This window comes from Periplaneta americana, chromosome 6 (assembly GCF_040183065.1).
Source record: "Periplaneta americana isolate PAMFEO1 chromosome 6, P.americana_PAMFEO1_priV1, whole genome shotgun sequence".
Classification (NCBI taxonomy): Eukaryota; Metazoa; Arthropoda; class Insecta; order Blattodea; family Blattidae; genus Periplaneta; species Periplaneta americana.
In genome coordinates, this window is record NC_091122.1 from 107107655 (window position 1) to 107133083 (window position 25429).

General features: G+C 34.8%; 1 protein-coding gene across 2 annotated transcripts in view; it reads left to right on the forward strand.

The window, feature by feature from the left end:
* The first annotated feature begins 9097 nt into the window (after positions 1 to 9097).
* Nct (Nicastrin) overlaps positions 9098 to 25429 on the forward strand; it is a 56424-nt gene continuing 40092 nt past the window's right edge. For both annotated transcript variants that reach the window (XM_069828746.1, XM_069828747.1), the window contains exons 1-3: positions 9098 to 9182; positions 9390 to 9488; positions 24463 to 24586. In XM_069828746.1, the coding sequence (XP_069684847.1) occupies positions 9122 to 9182; positions 9390 to 9488; positions 24463 to 24586 (284 nt within the window). In that variant the 5' untranslated portion in view covers positions 9098 to 9121. The remainder of the gene's footprint in view (positions 9183 to 9389; positions 9489 to 24462; positions 24587 to 25429) is intronic.

The following is a 25429-nucleotide window of genomic DNA, read 5'->3' on the forward strand; positions in this document are numbered from 1 at the left end:
TACCTTCTAGATATCATCCCAATAAAATACTGCCATATTCTTTCCAGCTTTGGTTAAAATTTCATATGTTCGCAGGTCTTCTTAGGGTATATTTGTAGTTGGCTTTCTTTTTATATGGAATGCATGTAGCTGAAACCAGAATTTCGATAGTAGTATGATCACGTTTACAAAAACTGAACATATGCAAAGTAATCAAGAATGGATAAAAAGGATGAGTTACTCATCAGTGCAGTAGTGGTGACAGTGGAGGGGTGGTGGTCAAACACTCTTCTACTCGAAGGTCATATGGACGCGAGTCTCCATTAAAAGTCTTTGTCTTAGTAAATAAATATTTTTACTACAGTTCTTTGAGATCAGCACCTTTCTTGGAATCAAGCTTTTTGTATATGTTTGCAGTGATTATGGAACTTGGCAGCATAGTGGAGATAACGATCTTTTTAACATTGCTGTTATTGAATCATACATTTCAGCCGAGATGACAGAACAGCGAAGTTATGGGTATTTCTACTGACTCCATTCACGAATGCGTGTGCAACTTAGATTGTAGCTTTTTTTAATTAGTTAATATTTGTTGTCTTATCTGCAGAAGACACTGTAGCCCAGAAGTATTGGAGAGCACGAATGCTAATGGCTTCATTGCTAGATGCAAGACATTGAAACAACAACATATTTTTTGTGTCTAGATGATGCAAACAAGATAAACAAAGAAATATGGTAGGGTTACCAATCAAACCGAGAAATTCAATTAAGGTAAGAAAGTATTGCCTATCTAGAGAATATTAATTTCATGAAGTTTGGGTGCACGTTACTCAAAAACTGTTATTACTTTTTTCATTATCAACAATGGAAAAAGTTGAATCTACACCTCTTCTAAACCATATTTTAATTATTTTTATGCGATCATGAAAGTGCGTCATTATTGACCAGGAGGAAATTAACACAACCGAGAGGATAACCAAGACTTAAATGGGAAGACAACACCAAGGCTGTGTTATGTGAGAGGGGAATAGACTGAAATTGAGTGAAGACACAAGCACAGGACAGGAAGCCTTGGCAGGCTCTCATCAAAACCTCTACACCAGTGGTCGTCAGCACTCTCTGAAATGGGTAGAGTGCATGGAAGGTAAGGAATTCTGCTCCATCGTGCACAGGGATTGACAGACAGCATACCCGCTAGCAGCGACAATTGCACACTAGCCCAAGCGTGCAGTGTTTTGATGACCGCTGCTCTACACCATAGGTAGGAGAGGAAGAAGAAAATAAACACATACACTTAGTTTCAAAATTGTCTAATTCAGTATTGTTTTGAAATCAGTGAGTGTAGATTCAGTAAGATTAATTTGGAAATGCAAATAGCTTGAATATTAATGTTTTAATGCTTTTATTTAACGTAAAAGGTTAAGTTGTGTTAAAATTGCACATAAGAAGTGTTGATGCTACAAGTATTTTATTGTTGCAGTGTTAATATTTTATAAGTGAAATGACTCTGGTCAACTACTTGCAGAACAGGTTTAACACTGAGCGTGGTAGCTCAGATGCTTACATTTGAGACTTGTATTCTGGAGGTTCCAGGTTCGAACCCTTTGGCTCGCCAACCTGATTGAGGTTTTTCGTGATTTCCTCAATCTGTTATACTATGTATTTCCAGTAGTAAAGGCAAATATCGGGTTGGTACCCAGTTTCACGAAAAACAGACCCATAACCCCTCCGACAATAGTATTTTAATTATCCAGCCATCGTAATAGTTGCAACATTGTACACGAGATAGTGTCTGCCAAGTGAAAGTTTGAATGCCTGACCCAGAGATAGATGATGTTTCGATCTAGGGTTTTAGTGTTCAGCTGTTGTGATGCCGTGTTGGTGAGAGAGCACACTGGTAGTCTGTTCGGTGTTTAAGTATCCAGCGAGAATGACAGTCGTCGTGTTGGTGAGAGAGTGCCTCAGTGGTCCGATTGCGGTTTAGACAGACAACAAACATATGTTCAAAATATACAGGAAACCTACTACCACGGTAACACACATACACAACACAAACACGCAGCATTTCGATCCATGATACACAGACTCATTAATACACACTATCAAATAGCCTACATAGCACAGGAAAATGGATACAACATAATAGACAACATCATATGAAAGACTAAACACTAACATACGAAAACAAGTTTGCTATATTAGCTAGTAAACCATATGTTGCGCGAAGCAACTGCATGTACATGATAGAGTAATGTCCTGGCATGGCGCATGCGCTAGCAGAACTTCCCGAGTGCTCAGTAGTTTCGTTGCATTGGTTGAAGATGGACGTTCCTATTCCAGCTCCTGCCGAGTGTGAAGTGCGGTCAGTGATAAAGTTTTTGAATGCACAGGGCATAGCGCCTATTGAAATTGATCGTCAGCTGTGCCAGGTCTATGAACCTGACGTTATGAGCAAGCAGATGCTGCGTTGCTCCACAAGGTTGTCTGTGATGATGGTTGGCCTGCCACTGCGCTCCTCGTCATGCACATTCTGACGTCCTGCTGAAAATTGTCTACAGCAGTAACACACTATCTGCTAGCCCATAGAACCTGGAGGTTCATTCCCGCCCTGACATAAGCCCGCCATTGGTCCCTATCCTGAGCAAGATTAATCCACTCTCTATCATCATATCCCACCTTCCTCAAATCCATTTTAATATCTTCCCATCTACGTCTCAGCCTCTCCAAAGGTCTTTTTCCCTCCGGCCTCAAACTAACACTCTATATGCATTTCTGGATTCGCCCATACGTGCTACATCCCCTGTCCATCTCAAACGTTTGGATTTAATGTTCCTAATTATATCAGGTGAAGAATACAATGTGTGCAGTTCTGTGTTGTGTAACTTTCTCCATTTGTAACTTCATCCCTCTTAACCCCAAATATTTTCCTAAGCACCTTATTCTATGTTCCTCTCTCAAAGTGAGAGTCCAAGTTTCACGACCATAGAGAACAACCGGTAATATAACTGTTTTATAAATTGTAACTCTCAGATTTTTTGACAGCAGACTAGATGATTAAAGCTTCTCAACTGAATAATAACATGCATTTCCCATATTTATTCTGTGTTTAATTTCCTCCCGAGCATCATATTTGTTACTGTTGCTCCCAGGTATTTGAATTTTTCCACCTCTTCAAAGGATAAATTTCCAATTTTTATATTTCCATTTCGCACAATATTCTCGTCACGAGGCATAATCATATACTTAGTCTTTTCGGGATTTACTTCCAAACCTATCTCTTTACTTACTTCCAGTAAAACTCCCGTATTTTCTCTTATCGTTTGTGGATTTTCTCCTAACATATTCACGTCATCTGCATAGACAAGCACCTGATGTAACCCATTCAATTCCGAAACCTCTCTGTTATCCTGGATTTTCCTAATGGCATACTCTAGAGCAAAGTTAGAAAATAAAGGTAATAGTGCATCTCCTTGCTTTAGCCCTCAGTGAATTAGAAATGCATTTGACAGAAACTGACCTATACGGACTCTGTTGTACGTTTCACTGAGACACATTTTAATAAAATTGGACTAGTTTCTTGAGAATGCCAAATTAAATAAGAATATCATATAAAACTTCTCTCTTAACCGAGTCATATGCCTTTTTGAAATCTATGAATAATTGATGCACTGTACTCTTATACTCCCATTTTTTCTCCATTATCTGTCGAATACAAAATATCTGATCAGTAGTTGATCTATTGCGCCTAAAACCACACTGATGATCCCCAATAATTTCATCTACATATAAGGTCGTGCCCATAGACAAATAAATGTCGTGCCAGAGAATCAGTCCCATTCCGAGGCTTATTTTGAGGTTTCGTAGCAAGCTGTTTTTTTTATGGTGATGGGTTGTTAGCCCTTCGCCCAACCCCCAAGCTGGAGGACCAACCCTCATCGGCTGTCCGCAACTGCTTATTCAATATATTCACAGCTACCCTCCATATCTGGAGGCCTGTAAGTGAAAATAGTTTGAAAAAATTGGGTAAGTTTCTGTTCATAGTTAGGGTTTGCTGAGAAGAGAAAGTGAAGTTATAAACTTTGCACTGCTGTAGGTTACAAATAAAATATCACATAATTGTGTAGAAGTCTCGTCACGTTACAATAATCAGTAAGTAGGGTAATAAAAAATATTTTTCATTTAACACGATATTAGAGATATATATCAATAAATTCAAATGTTTATTCAATCTTATGGTTAGACACTAATAATTATATAAAACAAACGATTTATGTTTTACATTTTACTTAAAACATAAATTGTTTGTTTTATATAATTATTAGTGTCTAAGCCATAAGATTGAATAAACATTTGAATTTATTGACATATAGGCCTATCATTAATAAGGGGCTTAGCTGACCGTTATCCAACATGAATTGTAAATTACGATATTAGAGGCCTACTAAGTAGTTGTAAGATTACCATTACCATCAACTAGTTTTATTGTAATGGATATGAATAGCCTAGAATCAAACTTCACTTCTCCAAATTTTGAAATATGGGTTTAAGAAATGTTTCAGCCCGGAATTTTGCAGGGAATATGATAAACTGCTCGTTTGGAGTCAAACTGCAATTTATCTACCTTAACTTTAATATAAAATCACTGTTTGGAGTCTAACTGCATTAGTTTTTCCTAAAAAATCAGATTTTTTGATAAAGTGCAGTTTGATTTGATTCTGAGTGACTCATTCGATATTATTATTATTATTATTATTATTATTATTATTATTATTATTATTATTATTATTATTATTATTATTATTATTATTATTGTATAAAACACGCATAACTGTTCAATTTGTTCCTGTCCTCATAATGATATGTCAGGCCACGTTCTCCTTTCCATTAATTCTTCACCAGCATGTGTTTTACACAAGGACTAATATTCCGATGAATTGTTGTCATATTAATAATCCAGCGACATAAAAATTTTGAATACAAGTCTGGAGGTGAATTAAATTGGAAAGTAAACAGGCCAATGGTTTTATACCAAGTCCAAATGTCTGGGCATTAAGTTTAATAAAATAATAATAATAATAATAATAATAATAATAATAATAATAATAATAATAATAATAATAATATATTCTCCGACAAATAGCGCGAGTTTAGACTATCAGTGAACTTCATTATATCTGGGTATAATATTTCTATATATTGTGCTACATCGAAAAAAATCATAGTATTTCCTAAGAAAAATCATTAAGCGCCTATGTCAGTTAACAGAAATCAGCTGCGTTCGTCCCAAAGTCATGTGACTCGTCTGCGTTTCGATATTGATACCAGTGGCGTAGCGTCAATGTAAGCTAAAAAGCTTAGCTTCCCCAGTTAATAATAATTTCATAATAAACCTGCAGTTTATGGAGAAAATTATTTATTAATTTTAATAGAATTTATATTTACGCGTTAAATATTGTGATGCGGCAGTTCAGGATTATTTGTGATGCAGCAGTAAACAAGAAGCCTGCACACACCAGCTTCCAAGCAGACCGGTTTCTTCTGTGTAATCCACCCCGCAGATTTTCCATCCCTTTTAAACTACCCTAGTCGCAAGGCTCGAAAAGAAGCTAGCTTTAACATTTAAAGTAAGTACAGTAATTTCTGAGTTATCCCTATTCGTCAGTTGTGTTCAGTTGAAGTGTTAGTGTGCATTGTGGCTGATATAATAAATAATGAGCGAAATAACAGTTCCTGACACTAATTTACTTGAATTTTTTAGGACATTTGTATTATCAAGACTGACTTACGAACAAAAGTGTGATTTAAAAAACAAATGACCGACTCCCTTGCTGTCAATGAAGGACACAACCAAAAGACAGACGCATACTTACGTAATTATACTAATATTGTGATTTCTCTAAGTATAACAGGGAGTGAGCTAATGTTACACGTATACGTGTCTATTTGTTAAGAGATATGTGTAAACCGTGAAATCATATTTTACTACGTATCATTTGAGGACATGCCTTATTGGTGTTACTTACGATGTTCTAACCAATCTTCGACTGCTGACTTGAAACTGACTACTATTTATTTTAAGACTGTATTTTTGTAATACGTTTTCTCATATTACATGGAAGACAACTTGAGTTAGCTTCCCCTGCTCAAAATTTCATGCTACGCCACTGATTGATACCCCTCAGTAGCCTGTGACTATACTCGCTCTTTAAATTATACTAGACTAGACGGCATTTCGGAAGGCGGTCAGCTGCTATATGGGCCGTAGCATTTCTGGTATGTGACGTCACAAGCTTGTACAGTAGCACCAATCAGAATCAGTCGGTAACAAGTACTTCCCGAGTTCGTTTGTTCACGTGTGAGTGTTTCAATACATCGAATACCGGTAAGTAAAACTAACATTTGCTATGTGTGTGTAAGATAAATAAATGGAAGAAGAGACTGTAAAAAGACAAGTATTGCACAGGCAGAAGCGGAAAATAGTGTTTAAGGCGTATAATTTTTTTAAAGACGTTGACGAGCAGAACGCTGCCGGCCATCTTGCTGCTGGCTGCAACGTTGCCAACGTGCAAGAAACGACTGCAGAACAGAGCTGCAGAAGCATGTGGTGTGGGATTGAGAACAGTGCAAAGAATATTGTTAATGAAGGAAAGAGAGTTTGTTTGGTGTCATGCTTACAGTAATCAACGGCTAAGGTCATTATTGTCTTTTGATAATTTAAATTCTCTTCTGCACTATTTGTATTGCACGTGCTCGTGAAGTACGATGTGGCAATGTACGCTGCCTTGCTCTCACTATCTGTCTCTCTCGACGCAAAGGCTAGCAGACTACCGTCTTCCGAATTGCCGTCAACTCTAGCTCTATGGGTATTCCCAAAGATGTCATGACACGTGCAGGTGTGTCCAATTTGTAACTGTACCAATAAAAATACGGTACTTTAATAATAATAATAATAATAATAATAATAATAATAATAATAATAATAATGACAAAATACATATTTAATGTTTCCAAATACATGTTATTAAAACAGTTAAAGTGGCCAAAACGTAAAGTCGTTAACTTTGACGCCAAATAATATAACCGCCGGGACGTTGGCAACACTGTTCCACCCATGTCCACAATCGATTTATATTTATTGTGCTCGATCTCTCGCTCGGTATTAATCACAGACTACTAAAATATTGGCCTATTCTTTACTTGGTAATTTATGTGCCCATGTCTGTCAACAGAAATCGGCTGCATTCGTCCCAAAGTCATGTGACTCGTCCGTGTTTCGATGTTGATACTCCTCAATAGTCTTCTGCGCAGTTATACACGCTCTCTATATTGTAATAATAAACTTTCTATGTATGTATGTATGTATTGCGAGTAATTTTACGGCTGTCGCCGTCTTCCGCTTCTCAACTTCCAGGTACTCCGGTTTTGCCAATCGCCCACTTGTAAACCCCTGCAGACCATATCCTCCTGAACCTCCTTGCTCCATTTTTTCATTGGCCTTCCTCTTCTCTTTTTTTCCGGGGGAGTCCAGTTGAAGACCTTATTAGGCCAGCGGTCGACTGACATTCTCTGGAGATGCCCATACCATATCAGGCGTTTAGTTTCCACTGATTGTAAGATATCTCCTAATACCTGCATTATATTTCGGACATCCTGATTCCTAATGTGGTCCATCCTCGAAATTTGACAACTACGGCACCAGTAATCCAGTTCTGAAGCCAACAATTTCTTCTTCATCCTGTCTCTGATTTCCCAAGTTTCAGATCCATAGGTACATATACTTTCTATTATAGTTTTATATTTAGTTTTCTTTGTTACCTTGTCATTCCACAGGAGTGTATTTAATTGTCTTATCGCCCGCTTTCCGTGACCAATCTTATTATTCAACTTTCTAAAGTAGTAATTCATATGTGCTAGGATCACTTGCCTAAACTTTCGCATTAGGCCCGTAACACACTTGAAGAGTTTTCGCTAGCGAGAAATGTGTTGCGAGAAAGAGGCGAAGAGCCTTCCTCCACACACTTGGCGAGTTCTCGCTATCACAGATCACACCTCGCTATGATCATCTATGCACTGCATTCATGCAGAAAACAGTTTTCTGATTAATTATAGTAATCACTCGCTCGGGGAAATATTACAGGTTATGTATTTACTTATAGGCCTATTGTCGTACTTAAATATATAACCTGTAAGTATATTGTCGTACTTCACAAATTACGTACGAACGCTATGTTGAATCTGAATATTCAGATGATGAGGAAATGGAGTTACATGAACATATTTTGTTAATGAAAAGAAGAAGTAGGCCTAAAATTAAAGCCAGAAATATCTGAAAATCACATTGTATCTTACGGAAATAAGGGCGAGTTTTGGACTGGTTTCGATTTGAATGATACGTTTAGGCGTTATTTCAGGTTGAATGGACCTCAGTTTTTTGCCATTCATTATATGATAGAGGATTCTTTGCTATGTTCTGATTAAAATTATGTAAACTGTTAAGACATATAGATACATTATTTCAAATGTTTAATTAATAGTACTATTAAATCTCATCAAAATAAATAAAATATAGCCCTATTTATTTTCAGATAATCTGATATTTGTCTCCAGATTTCTTCTTTAAGTTTGGCGTTTTTATAGTTTTCATCCCGTGTATCATATAAATAGGCCTACGGGTGACAAGTTCGATAAGTTTCCGACTGCAATTATCAGCCATCTTTCCTCATTTTCAAATAAAAACAATACAATTCATCGCCACCTGCGATATGTTTTCTATATTCAATCGTCATAAAGAGTATAAATGTTAAACATCTTTGATAAATGTGTCAAGAAAATTCGCTGAGCTACCGATTCCAGCGAGAAACTCGCTCGAGGTTTTTGCCTCGAGCGAGAATATCTCCCAGTGTGTGGACGTCCATTTGAATCCATGTTATCAATTTTTTAATTTTCTCGCAACACATTTCTCGCTGGCGAAAACTCTGCAAGTGTGTTACGGGCCTTATTGTTTGCTCATGCTGAAATTACTCGCACTAGGTAGTTGGCGCAAATTTTTCATACGTGTAAGTCATCCTCAAAGCAATGCATGTGGTGATTCATGGGAGAATCAGTTCTTGTCAGTGATTGGTGTAAACCCAAAATATCAAATATGGCTTCAGTATTTCTGTCGTTTATGTATCTTTTTGTTGTGTTTTCTTTTAAAAATTCAGGTAAATTAGAAAATAGAATTGTAGACTATAGTAGTATTATAATTTAATAAGTAGTTATTGTGGAAACTTCTGAATGTCTGCGCTTTAAATGCGGCTACTTGTTGTTTCACATTAAAGAAAGTAGGCTAGTACCATTTTTTGGCCTTTGTATTGCATGTGACGTTTGACATAGGCGTGTCAAATAATTTCATCTAATTAAAATTTCAGCTCATGCAGAAAGAATTAGAGATAAAATGTATGATCCTATAGAAGGAGCAGCCGCATGTTTCAGGAGGTTAAACGGTACACATCAATTTGGGTGCTCATGTAAGTAACGAATTTGACGTTTCAGTACATTTAGGTTCGTTTGGATTGTCATAGAGCATACATTTATACTTACTGGATAAATTTCAGAACACGGATTCCTCCCTTTCCCTCTTCAAAATTCCAACCTTGTGCACACAAAATAAATTATTGGCACTGAAAAGTGCCTTTTCGTAAGCATGATGATGCGCATTCGACAAACGCAAACAAATCTGCTCTTTTTTGGTATTTTAAGATATAATTGTCAGTGAGGAATCCGTATACTGAAATTTTCATTATAGGACCCACCCCGAGTATTCTATAGTATCGATTGTATATTTTCGATTATTATATCAAGTATGCCATCTTAACAATACTAAATACATAGTACTATAAACATGTATAATTTAATAAAACCAACAATAATGATATTAAGCTCATATTAGTCACCTTTGTTATACAATATATTAAATTTTATTCAAAATAAAGTTAAAGAAACAAACCCAACCTAAACTTTAAACACAGTAACATTAAACTTTCAAACAATACAACATAGGTATTAATACAACAATAAAATTAAGATCCATATTAGTCATCTTTATAATATATTATAAAATACTAATTCTACTCAATTTATACTGCATTTTTGGTCCAGGGAAAATACTAGTCTTTCACCAAAACACATTTTTACTAGTATTTTCCTTGGACCAAAGAATTAAAAACAAAATTGGTGTAAAATTAGCATTTTACCATGGGCTTCACTGGAGATGTTCTGTTTCATCCTCTCCGTTATCCGAGTGATTTCACAAAGTGCTACGATATGGCGTTCCTGTGTCTATCATTTAATACCTTGTAATTTCCAATGACATCTCTACAGGAGTTCATCTCGTTTACTTTTAAATTTCTTCAGTCTCATCCCAGGATTGCATGTTTCGCAAAACATTTCACTCCTAAGTAAACCACATTCGCATAAAAAAAACTATAAACATAGCCTACATGTCTTTATTCATGGATAAAGCTACTAAAAAGTTTACAACTTATTTATAATTTCATAATTTCCATTTCGAGGCCTACATTTTAAATCAAGAGGGAGAATTTGATCCACTTCTTTTTTATATTTAACTATAGCATTCGAAATTGCTGCCATGATTATGATCAAACTAATTTACAACAATATTGATTGGTTGGCAACATAATGAAAACCATATATATCGATCGTTTAATTGATCGAAACGCAACTTCCGTTGATCTTTTTTTGTGGCTTAGCATATTTTTATATTTAGGATGGGTCCTGTAATGCATCTGTTCCATTTTCTGTTTTAACTTCTGCTCTTTTTTTTTTTACACGTTTAAGTAGGGTAAGTGTAGTCCTATAAAACGGTAGTTAATTATAGGGCATTACATAAAACAAATACCTAGGTTTAAAAAATGACATTTTTGTTTTGATATATTTATTTTTATACAGCCAGAGGTGAAACTTCGATATCTGTTCACGCTACACACGGAAGAGGAAGCGTACTTAAATAGCTAATTAAAATCTTGTCACAGTTCTTGGCCTCATGTCACTTAGCAATCCCCTCAACTAACCCACAAACCTTGTTATATATCTCAGCCTCACTTAGCTATCCTCTCATTCAACTCACCTAACCCATAACGAAACGCAAATTAGACATCAGTCCTGTGTATGATATAGGGAGATATCCAAGATTCGTCCAGCCAGATAAAACTGGAAATACACTTAAGAATAAAGCACTAGCAAGTGCAGATAATATCCTTCTTACTTACCAGTCAGAAATTCAGCAAGTCATATCTTAATAAAGTACTTCAAAATTAGTTTAAAAAAATAACAAAATTGAACAATGTGAACATGGAGCCATTTGATTACGTACCAACTATTGAATGAGAATTCTGAGTTTTTTTATTTGCATGTTTAAATTAATGATACAAAGTTATGAATAGATAACACTTATCTGAGATGTTCAGGTCACACACTTTGCTAAACGTAATAAAGAGTGGGTTAAATGTATCCAGAGGCCATTAAAAAAATAATTACTATACAACATTTAATTTCCTACATTCAATGCATCCTATTTTACTTAAGTACTACAAAAACTATAAGACAGTAATTTTTGTAACTCTTTTTTTCATTGTCCATAGTAACCCAAATCTTTTGTGATAAACTTGAAATAATATAAGAAATGTAATATTTTGTTGGGGCACTAAATTAATTGTTTTATATCAACTTTCTAATCTAGAAGAATACGCAGCATTATAAATGAAAATATGTGCCATATTGCAATACCGATTTTAATATATATATTTTTCATTTTGAAGCAATATTTTACATGTGGTGTAACACAAACTACAGTGTTGCAGTATTCGACTTCACACTTTCATTTATTTCATTTTACTTCTTGTTTCGTTTTCTTTCTGCTTAAAATTGAACAGTACATCATTATTAAATATAGGTGCACTATAAGGTTGAAACATAACATTAATTTTTTTACACAACATGACTGATAACTTCTGACTGTAGATACGACTTTCATTGATTCAGTTGTCTCTATCAACAGCACATTATTAACCATTATAAATTACAATGACATTGTTGTGTGAAAATTGATAGGTCACTATGCACTATCTGCAGTTCTAACCTAAACTGTTTCAACCTGTCGTAGCAAAATTAACTATACCTAGAGAAAAAATCATAAAACTGTACTCGCAACTCTATGGCGACGAATATTGTCATTTGTTTTTCATCCTGAGTGAGTAGATATTTCCTTACTATGAAGCAGTAACATGACTGTCGGCCAATGAGCGCTCACATGCCAGATGAGAGGAGCATATTGTCAGTAGTTCGACAATCCTCAAACCTTTAATGTAAAATATTAACTATAAACAATTAAAACTTCATTTGTTTATGCAAATTAAGCAAAGAGATGCTGTAAATATCTGTCTTCTTGTAGCAAACATTTGTGGCACCAGCTTAAGAAACCACATCTCTTTGAGAAGTGAAGACGATGTTTTCCCAGACGCTATTTTAAATTTCTTTTAGGCTATGGGATTATTTTAACATATTTTAAAATTTCCTCAGAGAAAAAATCACAGGGAGATCGACAGGGCCCCACACTTCTATCGAAAGTTCTATCTTTGAACATTGTATGAAAAAAAAAATTATGGTTTATTTAACGACTCTCGCAACTGCAGAGGTTATATCAGCATGTGCCGGAATTTTGTCCCTCAGGAGTTCTTTTACATGCCAGTAAATTACTGACATGAGCCTGTCGCATTTAAACACACTTAAATGCCATTGACCTTGGCCGGGATCGAACCCACAACCTCGAGGAACATCGTACGAAATTCTTTCATAGAATAGTGGGCTGTATGTGCTGTTGCAGAATCCTAATGGGAAAAAGTTAGCAGTGCACTCCCTCTCCTTTACCTCGCCAAAAATTGTGTGCTGGTCTCCTTTGATGTCCCTCTAACATGACATCGAGATGGAGTCAGGAAATGAAAGTGATGGGACAAGAGGGCCGAAGCTTAAAGGGGGATAATGTGTTATGGTGAAGGAAGAAAATCTGTTTTAACATTCTTTGTTTATTGAAAATAACATGAAAAAAGTATTATATATTTTTCCCTGGTTCTGGGGCAGGGAAAATGGGAGAGTCGGATAGAAATTGGTAAATTAGAAATTCGTCCTGAAACATCGATGTGGAAAGAATGATTATAGTGAGATAGAATTTGTTTGAAGGGAGACGGGGGTAACTGAGTGCCTGATTAGGAGAGATAAGGCTTGCCTGAAGGGTACTGTGCGGGCAGTGAGGGAAGTGAGACGGTATGCGCCAGTATGGAATACTGCCACTGGTTTCTATGGCCAGAAAACATTCTGTTAGTGAAAAATGACATACCGTCACTGAAAAAAATTGATCTGTAAAAATTTGTTTATACATTTCTTCACAGCAAAGAGTACTATCTGTTTGCTTCGTAAATCTAAACCACAGCCTCCTGGAACTGTATTCAACATGTATTTAGACACGTTTATTTGATAAGCAAACCCCTAGAATGCTTACAATGGTAGTATTTCAAGTATACAAGGCTGTGATCTGTAGCTTGTGGTGGCCATTGTTTCCAATTTAGTGACTGTGTCATTTTTGTTGTTGTTGTTGCACTTTTTATTAATAATTAAGTAAGGCACTTTAAAACTTTAACATTATTTTAAATGATAAGTCTCAATGGACATTGCAAAATAATATAGTAAATAACTGAAGTAACTTGAAATTATTTTATTAAGAAATTTAATGTGTTGTGTAAGCTTCAAAGATTCGCATTACTGTCTGCACGAAACAATTTATTGTATACATCATGTATGTATATGTTGTTAGAGAGGTGGTATGCCTTTTTTAAATCGAGGTATGCCAGGGTAAAATCTTGAGGTGGCATACCACCTCTGGTTTTTTCCCACTTCCCTCACTGTGTGTGGAAGTAGGAGAAAAGAGAGAGGAAAACGAGATATAGATTAGTCCTCGCAGTCGAGGGATCGAGCTAGCCGTGCTTAACAATTTTTCGACTGTGCAGTCAAGCTCCCTGGATGTTGAGAGATCTAATGAGTCTTGCTTTGCGACTTTTCGACTCCAGGTGCGGGAAACGGGTTAAGTCCGTTGTTGTGGGATTAACAAGCCTTGCTTCATGACTTTCCTATAGCAGAGGAGTCTGAAGGAGGTAACGGGGTTGAACAAGCCAGGGTGAACATGGGAGATCAAAGTCATGATGATCTATGGGAGACGAGAAGCGGGTGGTTTGAAAGTGAAAGAGCTTCTGGCTGTTATCGGGTTGCTGCACTCTTTTCATACAAGTCACAGCCCCACCCAATCACGTAATTAGTGACGTCACGTTTGTGCAGACCAATGGGGAGAATACATCTCTCCACTTTACATGAAGTTTCTCGCCTGTCTGTGTTCTGCTGCTATCTGGCGGTCGAGGCAGGCATCAGAAAACTTCACTCTACTGGTACAAGTAACATGTGATCCAACTGGAGTCAGATTACTCTATTAGTTTTGGCCAAGCTTCACGCAGACAGTCAGGCACCAGGGGCCACCCTTTGACTAGTCGCTCAGGCAGGAGGATGCACACGCATCTGGTTCTAACAAGGACGAGAAAGACCAGAAGGGAATGTTTGCAACATTTAAACTTTTAACACGAGAATCGAAAATGACATGAACCTAGATTTCAAGTACTGCATTGGGCTTAAAAATTACAGATTTACAACAAATGGAAGCAAAGTAATTTTCACATACCTCTCGGTATTAGTATTTTCTTAAAAAAAAATGTGGTCTATTATCCTTTCACCATTTATAGTGACCATGCTCCTATTTTCACATCCTGGAGGAACTCTTCATGAAGGAGTTAGGGTTTTATGGAGCTCCATTACTTCTTGTTTTGAGTATTTACATACCCATAGAGATGAAACCTATCCTCATTTGTAAACATATTAGGGTCGATTTCACCATCATGCATTCCATTTAATATCCACACACAACGTTTTCGCCTGATTACAAGATCACCAGGCACCTGTTTCACGAAAGTACAAATTGTTGTGTTGTTGTTTTCTAATGCCAGGCGTTTGACAATAAAGTCATTTGACCTCTTGCACTCCAATATTTTACGAAAGTACAAATTACAAATGTACAAATTTACAGGAAGTAGTTCTTTACCTACAAATTACGGTAAAATATGTTTCACAAAACATTCGAAAATATTCCTGTAATTGTAATAGTGATTTATAAATGTAGACCATGCGTGAGTGATGTATATAAACAGGCTTTGGTTTACATAACAGTCATTATTGAAGTTATATCAATAACGCTTTCATTAACCATGAATGAAAACAGTTATCCTGTTTAATCTATTACATATTCTATGTACTTATTTATTAAAGGAAGTCGTTAAATATTAAAAACGTTCAACTCAGATTTACAATACTTGTACAGCTGTCAAAAGAAAAAGTGGCCATTGCTGTATTACTGGTACTTTAGAAGCTCTAATATATTCTTCCACTTCGGGATATGCAGTTTGTATCAAATCTTTATTTTCATCTCAGTAACTCAGCTTTAAACTAACAATTCTCTTTAAACCTCAAAACTTTTTAATTAAACCAATCTCACAATGTTGAAGATCAAACAAGCTAAATATACAACATTATTATTTTTTTTGAGCAACATTAAACTCACACTGAAAATTTGTTTTAACAATAACCCTAAGATTAAAATTCAATCATTTAACATTATTCATCTCTTATATCAATATACAATCAGCTCTTGATCTTTATTACTCTGTCAGAATAAATCATTGACTAATCATTACATGTGCAGATTTTCGATGTGAATTCGTTTTAGCCCACAAAAATCTTTAAGTGCCAAGGCAGATCTCCAAAGAGGAGATTTTTTTAGAATTTTAATAATTTCACCAAAATCCCAATATATGCCAAAGGAAAACTCGCCAGGCTATAATTTAATTAGTTTTAGAGAAAAACCCCAGTACAGTTAGCCAGTTTACCTTCACATCATTGGTTGAGATATATGGTTCCCAAACAAGAACGCCAAGCCTTTCAGGTCTCAGCTGATGCCTACTCAACTACACACTGACTTTGCCTGATCTATAGAGGTGGCGGCCAAAAAGGTCATCGGCGCATGCGCGGAAAAATGAAAAACAGGTCAGAATTTGCCACATCGAATATCCCTTTTCTGAATGCAGAAGCTGTAAGATTATAAAGAAACATCACTCACAGATGTCATTACATCCTGCCAAATTACAAGGAAAAAACTCACTCATACACATACCGTTACACTCTAGAAACTTAAATACCCTTTGGGTATCTCTGCTACAATTTGGAGACAGATGGTATTACGTGTTGTTGGACCACATTGCCTGATATCTACAGTTATAATTAAAGTGTTCTCCATGTTACTGTTTTAGCATAATGGTAGCATTTCGGGCTGGTATTCATGAGGTCATGTGTTCAAACACAACATAGTGCTTTTTTTGTTTTTAAGAGAGAGAGAAAATATAATTGCTCCTGTCTCTTTTATGACTGTTTTAGTAATTAACATCAGGTTCATGAATGTATTATGCCTGCAAATGGAAAGAAAGAAAGATTATATTGTCAACAAAAATATCTTTCGTGGCATAAACAAACACATTTATTGCCATCTGCCTTAGAATATTCAAACAATTAGAAGTTCAAAAAACAAAACAAAAAGCCATGATTCAATATTTAGTCCATCTTCCTTCCATCTCGATCACATCTTGCAGTTGAGCGGTCATGGAATGGACTAGTCTTTTCTCAGACACGGCATCCCAGGCATCCTGGACGAGCTTCCACAAATCATCAGGACGTCTTGGAGGAGGATTGGGCCAATTTATCCGCATATGCTTCTTTAGTTGTGCCCCCATAGCTCAGTTAGAAGAATGTCGGAATTTAGATGTCAATATCTCAGGTTAAAATCCTCGTCACTCCTTTTCATTTTATTGTGTTACAGGATAGTATAATGTAATAATATAAGAAGAAAAAACTAACACTAGTATTATGCAACTGTATTGTTTCAAATCTAACATTAAATTATATTACTTATATTGCTAAATAACGATAACAGAATATAAATTATAATTTGAATATTATTTATATCGCTAAAGAACGGTAACAGAATACAAATGATAATTTGAATATTATTTACTGTATATCACTAATGAATGATAACAAAATGAAATAACCTAAATATTATTTATAATGCTAAAGAACGATAACAGAATATAAATGATAACTTGAATATTATTTATATCGCTAAAGAACCATAACAAAATAAAATGATAACTTGAATATTATTTATAACGCTACAGAACGATAACAGAGTACAAATGGTAACTTGAATATTATTTATATCACTAAAGAATGATAACAGAATATAAACATGATAACTTGAATATTATTTATATCGCTAAAGAACCATAACAAAATAAAATGATAACTTGAATATTATTTATAACACTAAAGAATAAACAGAATACAAATGCTAACCAGAATATTATTTATATCATTAAAGAACGATAACAAATAAAATAACTTGAACAAGGCTCGAATTCACAACCTTCAAATCATTAAGCGAACACACTACCACTGCTCTACGAGATGCAGATGTGAATGACTCCTGCTTAAACATCTTAGTTCCAAAACTGCTTCCATAAGCGCATGCATCATGTAACATCACCGTTATCCATAGCGGACTTAGAAAATTGCTGTCCACAAGTGCGGCCACTTTTTTTTTGACAGTGGTACATACACTGCAATTATACTCGTGTAGAGCGTAAATATCTATTGATAAATTAGCTAGTTTACTTGCAGTAGGCAGTCTTTCTTTGCTGTGTTAAATAAGTGCTCTGTCATAAGTGAATTGGACCAAGATTCACTTACATATTATGTTAAGAAGTCATCTCTTTTCCTTCCTGGAGAGCTACATAATTTAAAGATGCAGAAAAGAACTGACTTTGAAATTTTAATGGACGTATCATTATGTAAAGATACTTTGGACATTTAGGGCAACTTAGGGATGTTGGTAGAAGTCTATTGTCGTGTTAAGTGGTGTTGCTCTTCATATGTTTTTATGTGTCAAATACCAAAGAAACTTAAATTCAACTCCATATTGCATCTGATCACATGTGCAGAACATGGTGTTAAGTGAAATGGAAGATAGAAATCCATCAAATTGCGATGTAATATTTATACTAATACTGAACTACTGAAATCATTCTTGGTGATCTTGAGGTTACTATGCTGCCTATTAGATGTTGAGGTTCGTAGATTCAAATCCAACTGAGGGTACAATAATGGATGGTAATGAATTTTAAAGGGTGAGAAGATCACTGGTATGGCTTGGTCCGTTAGGAAAGTAAAGTTGCAAGGCCTGTGTTGTATTTATGATAAAAGAACCATGTGCCTGATGGAGGGCTCCAAGCAAAATTAGTTAGCCTCTTCTCTCCCACACTGAATTTTGACACTGAATAACCTCTATAGTTGGCTTAGCTTTTCGAAGGCTGGACCTGGAATGGATCCTACACTGGCCCATTCTATGCCCTCTTTATGCGATGATTGTTGAAGTCTGACAGGTGGCTTGGGTGGTATTCGTGAATCCGATGCTAATAGGTGGACGTCATGCCTCAGCCCTAACAGAGCCAGATCCCATCATCAGATTCAACATTTTTTCCTCTATTACTGTATCTTGTACAGTAATGAAAATTAGTACATGTAAAACACTGTCCTGCTACTATATGAAAAAAAAAAAAGAAATTACGATTAAAAATTATTTACTTTTTTTTTTTTTTTTCCAAAATTCAGTTTACTGTGCAGTGATGAAGTGTTTCCCACATAACTCAAAAACTATCCAACATTCTGTGATGAAATTGTTTGTGTGTATTTATGCATGTCATATCTAAAATATGATGCAAGATCACTTCTCTACCTTTGATAGATTGTCTGATAAAAATAAATCTATTTAAAAAAAATGGTTAAATATCAGTATTTTCTTCTAACACAAAATAAAAAAAAATATTATTTATTAAGTAATGTAGTTGAAAGAGCATGATATTGTAAACATGAGTTTCAGCAATAAAATAACAGGGAGAACATGAAAAAGTTACAAAGTTTATGAGTTATGAGGAAAATGCTTAATCACTGCACAGTGAACTGCTACCATTTTGAATTTTGAAAAAAAAAAAAAAATATATATATATATATATATATATATATATATATATATATATATATAATTTTTTTAAACCGTAAAAATATTTTTTTTTTTTCATATAGCAGAAGGACAGTGTTTTACACATGCCAATTTTCATTATTGTACAAGATACAGTAATGGAGGAAAAAAATGTTGAATATTTCCAAAAATTTTACTGCTGTAAGCTGTACTTAACCCCTTAATTAAATGTAATTATTGTTCTTTCCAAAATTTCAATATACAAAGTTTGTTTTAGTGGTATAAGTAGACGTACAGTCCTATCAGTTTTTAGATATGTCATGATAGCAATGCAGATAAAGTTCTAGATTAGAAAACTACGTACTAGGTAGTTTTATCTGGAGCTTATCATATGAATGAAGGTTATTCAGTCAAAGCAGAATCGATTTAACAGAATTTCTCTAAGTCTATGCGAACATATTCTTGATGTTGTTTGATCTGATCAGTCTAATTTGAGACATTCTGTACATTATATAATGAACTGCTGTAGTCTATTGTACCTGTGTATGTTACATTTTTGTTGAGAAGGGATGGGTGGGGACTGGCAAAAATGTTCATTACTTTAGGGACATATAAAAGTGAAACCACAAACAACAACAAAATTATTCAAGGAAATTAACATTATAAATTATTTTTTACAAATGAACCGAAGGTAATCCAGAATCATTTACCGGTATTAAAAGTTAGAGAATATGTCGCAATAAAATTAAGGAGAGTTTTGACACACAATACTTGCTGAGAAAAGCAGCATTTACTATGTCCAGAATGTAAGATAAAATTCATTAGCTGCTAAGGAACAGATGCAGCATTACTATAAAACCATCTGAAAAATTCAAAAGCATAAATAGCGGAATACAGCTGGACTGCAGCAGGAAGTCCAAGGGAAAATGATAGGAATCAGTTAAACTTTAGGTGTGGAGACTTACTTATTCTTATTATTACTTTAGGTATAGGCCTATTCATTTGAGTATGAAGTTGTATTCGATAGTTAACTAAGTAAGCAATCAACCTACCAACCAACCAACCAACCAACCAACCAACCAACCAACCAACCAACTTTTATTAAAAATTGATTTTCATGTTGTGGATCTTATATAAATTAATCATAAACATTTAAATTTGTGTTTATATAAGGATGAGAATTTTGATGTCCATATTCTTGTAAATCTGAATAACAAAAGGTTTAGTTGTGATAAAATACTACGGTCTTTAGTGCAATTTCTTTGTCATATTATTCGTAAATAGAATGAATGAAAATATGTTTATTAGTTGTTGCTTAGGTATACATTGTTACTTAATGAATACTTCCGTAATTTTGTTCGAAAATCTTATTGAACTTTTTTTTATTTCATTGTATATAATAAAATACTACCAGTATAAAATTTGATGTAGGTAATTTGCACGAATTATTGAAACCTGAAGTAAATAGTTTTTATATAGGTGATTTTCTTTTTCCTCTTTTGTGACAGATTTTAAAACTTCTATTTATCCTTCACAACTCAACACATTTCTTGTCCAACATACAACTAGCAATCCAGAAAGCAAGCAGCTTTTGTTTTTGAAGATATCTAAATCACTCACCTCAGACTAGATTAGAAAAATTTATATGTAATTATAAGTAACATGTCTGAACACCACTTCATCACTGAGAGATGATTTTATAGGTAGTTACGTGCAAAGCATTTAATCATGGAGATGAAATATTCTACATAACTGGTACATTACTCAACCAGTGAACAATGTTCGTTCTTCATGATCTCACGGTTTCATATGAGTTGTTGCTTCCAATTGGGCTCAAGTCAATGGATTTTAAAGGGCAATAAAATTATAAAATTCTTAGCATGGCTTCCTTTGGGAGGGAAGTAAAGCTGTGGATCCCTTGTAAATTTTGAGCACATAAAATAACTTGGTCATTGATAGAGGGCTTCAGACAAAATTTGTCGGCCATTTATTTCTCATGTTGAATTTTGATGTTGAATAACCTCTGCAGTTCGAAAGCATCATTAAATAAACTGTTACCACTGTTGGGACTGCCATCACTGCTGCAACCACTACTACTATTGCTACTGTAGCTTTATTACCAATCCTACCACTGCTGCTACTCAACCTTTATCATAATTGACATTTGAATTAAATGCTGTTCAAATAGCCAATTAAACGTCATAAAAGCACATATTGTTCATTCTATGTAACTGCTAGATTGCCATCAAGATGACTTATACAACGAGCCTATAATGAAGGTAATTAAGAAATGAGTATGGATATTTATGAAACGAGCGCAAGCGAGTTTCATAATTTTCATACGAGCTTCTTAATTACCATTATAGGTGAGTTTCATACGACTTTTTATGCTCGACCATATTTCTAACTTGATATTATTAATTTTATTGTATCTGACCTGGAGCAATGTCCCGTATGTTGTGAGATGTGCGCAGACGCGAAAGTATTGATTTTTTCCAAGGAACAGATGTCCACATTGACCTTGCTAGGCCATAAGAACGTACAGAGATAACATTGAAATAAAATGAGACATTGAAAAACGAGATGACAAATTGTATTTATTTGAATATTATTTACAATTAACGCTAATTATTATAGTAACAGAACATAACCTTCTGCGACAGTATTGGATTTCCAGCCTCCGTGACTTTTCGCTAATTCTCTTTCGATTGCATATCCGAGAATAATCGATACTTGCGGTTTTATAATGGTAGAAAGCTGACCTGTCATTGGCTGAACGGTTGTAACCTGAGTCGTCATTGGCTGAAAGACCTGACCTTTAATGAGTAGGTGTACTTTAATGACATGCATTAAAGGTCTGCTACCAGGTGTATAATTACTACATTTCAGCATGGTCGAGCATAAAATAAATTAAAAATCTATTACTGGTATGCATTTTGTCATTGAGTGCATAGTTAATTAGAAAGTTAGGCTGAAAAAATCTATGTAGTTTGGCAACGGCACATCACCAGCTCATATACGAATACAGGTTTGTTTCTGATCTCTGATGACGAATTTGATGTCATGTGCGTCAGGAATCACACCGACAGCTGAATTGCGGCGAGAGGTGACAGACCAGTAATGAGTGATTTCATAATCAGAGTGCATGGAGTATCACAGTAGCAATGCCCAAGAAAATAGAGCCTTTTTGGGAGGGGTGCATAACAATCCTTTCCAATGCCAAGTACAGTTACGTGAAAATCATAGGAGCCTGCAAAAAACGTGGTTTCGTTATTTCCAAGAAAGGCATCTTGTGTGTAGCTAATAAGACTGACAAAGCTCGGATGGGATTAATTCCAGAGTGGAAAAAGCAAGCAAATCCACCCCCCATCACAAGTCGCTGCACACCACAAGATGATACAAGTTAATTCCATTCTAGCTTTACCAATCTTATTAAGTACACAGAAGATGCCTTTCTTGGAAATAACGAAACCTGTGTATTGCAGACTTCTTTTATTTTCACTTAACTGTAGTTAGCATTGGAAAGGGTCGTAATGTACCTCTCCCAAAAAGGCTCGATTTTCTTGGGAGTTTCTGCTGTGAGTCGCTGTACACACTATGAGATCACTTACTACTGGTGTCTGTCACCTCGTACCACAGTTGAGCTGTCGTGTGACTCCTGATGCACATGATGTCATTCAAATTCGTTATCAGAGATTGGAAACAACCCTGTACACACACACACTCAGCAGCATTCCATCCCTGAGTCACTGCAGCAGACTTGCCAGACTTCCTAATGGCAGGAAATAACAATATGTGTTAATCTTTTTATTTAATTTGCAAGAAAACAGTCCATTTTATTGGAAAACTGCAAAGGGATAAATCATTCCTTATCAGTTTCCCTAATAATAAGAGTAAAAATCAGAATTGTATGGATAGCACTTCTCGAGTAAAATAGTGTTAACATTGAGGGAAAAATTAATTTTTTTTTTAAATATATTCATTTGAGGCTAATATATTAGAATTTTTTGTTGTACTCTGTCCAAGAAATAAGCTGTTAAAATCTGCAGTTCTCCATTCTGTATATTTTCGTAAATAGGAAAGTACTATTACAATGTGTGTAAAAATCATTATCATACAAATAGTACTTATCTAATAAAACAATTTTAAAATTTAGGAGAAAATTATTTTTTTCTGAGCAAATTATTCATTTGTGACTAATATCATAGTAGAATTTTTGTTGTACTCTAGCCAAGGAATGAGATGTTAAAATCTGCACAGTTATATTACTTCTAGTCTAAAATCTGCACAGTTATATTACTTCTAGTCTATATTTTCGTAAATAAGAAAGTAGACCTACTTATTACAAGCAATTTCAATATGTGAATCGTTGTTTTGCATGAATTTATGCAAAATTACTTGTATGCATATTTATTTAAACAGTGCAATTAATATATTAAATCAAATATTTGACTTTCTAGAAGTGTAGAAATAGGCTAATGCCTTTCAGGGAAATCCAGAAAACAAAATTTATCATATTTGAGTGTACATCACACTGAATTACACAGATGTACCATATTGACAAAGAGAAAACTACAAATAGGAATGTCATTGATAGCATTATAAAGAAATGGATGTTTTTAACTGCTTAAGTCTTATAATGTGGACGTATGTGTCATTTTCATTACATTTATTATTTTTTTCCTCGAAGTCTATGTATGAGTCAAGTCTCTTTAAAGATGGAAGCAGTAAGGTGTTCCCATTAATAAACTGAAGTGTCCTGAAACTTTGCCATTGTTAAACATGAAGATCTTAAATTTTAAAAACATGAATTGTTTGTACACTTCTCATTGTAATGTCACAACCAGTAATACATGTAGTTTAGATAAATGTTATGATGAAACCTTGAAACACTATACAATTTTAAATATCATATGAGAAAAATTTATCTTAGGCAATTAATTGCTTCATGAAGTCTGCTGTAAAAAGCCTATATGCATAGCGAAATGATCCATCAAAGCTAGTTTTCAGTTGTTTTCTTTTCAAGATGTGCTAACGTAATTTTGTTGATACATATTGATAGATATAAGAATCTGTGAATGACCAATAAATGTGATTATGTTCAAATCACAGGACATAACTTTGTTGATTAAAATTCTTGTTCATTATGTAATTTTTTTGGTTGTATACTGTTTTATTAATAATGTGTGTAAAATTGTCGTTTTATAAGCTGTTAGTCTGGAAATAATTTGTTCTCTCTTTTTCAGCACATAGATCAGGAAATGTTGGAGTCATACATTTTATTGAGAACCAGACAGATCTAGAATGGTTGTTGAATAATGCAACAGCAGATCCCTACATGGCTGTCATTCAGCCTAACATGTTCACTAAGTAAGACTTCTGATATATTTAATAAATTAGTAGTGCAAATACAATATGTTAGTACTCAACGACCTGCAAAACTGTGTTAATTATCAAGGATTGTAGGAGAGACTAGGAAATGAAGGAACAAGAGTCGCCAAACATTACTTACAAATTGTATTCTCAAGGAATGCTATAGAACTAATGAAACTTTATCTCCATAAAATTGTTGTTTCGGAAATGTCATTCATTGTATGTGACATTACTCTTGTTTTCTGCATTGCTGTCATTGAGCTTCTGCTCTCATAACTGCAAGGCAACAACACATACATCACAGTCACTGTATATTGCTTTAGTTTCATTCATTCATTCATAGTTTTCTATTCAAAGACAGATCTTTCACTGCAAACCCAGCATTCTCCAATCTATCCTATTCTCGGCCTTCCTCTTAGTCTCTGCATATCTTAATATGGTCTATCATCTGATACCTTCTTCTGCTACAAACTTTTCTCCTGTTTACCATTCCTTCCAGTGCATCCTTCAGTAGACAGTTTCTTCTTAGCCAGTGACCCAACCAATTCCTTTTTCTCTTTTTGATCAATTTCAGCATCATTTCATTTTCATCCACTCTTTCCAACACAGCTTCATTTCTTATTCTGTCTGTCCATTTCATACAGTCCATCCTTTTCCATATTCACATTTCAAATGCTTCTAGTTGCTTTTCTTCACTTCGTCGTAATGTCTATGTTTCTGCCCCATACAATGCCACACTACACACAAAGCACTTCACTAGTCTCTTCCTTAGTTACTTTTCTAATGGTCCACAGAAGATGCTCTTTATTTATTAAAAGCTTCCTTTGCCATTGCTGTATT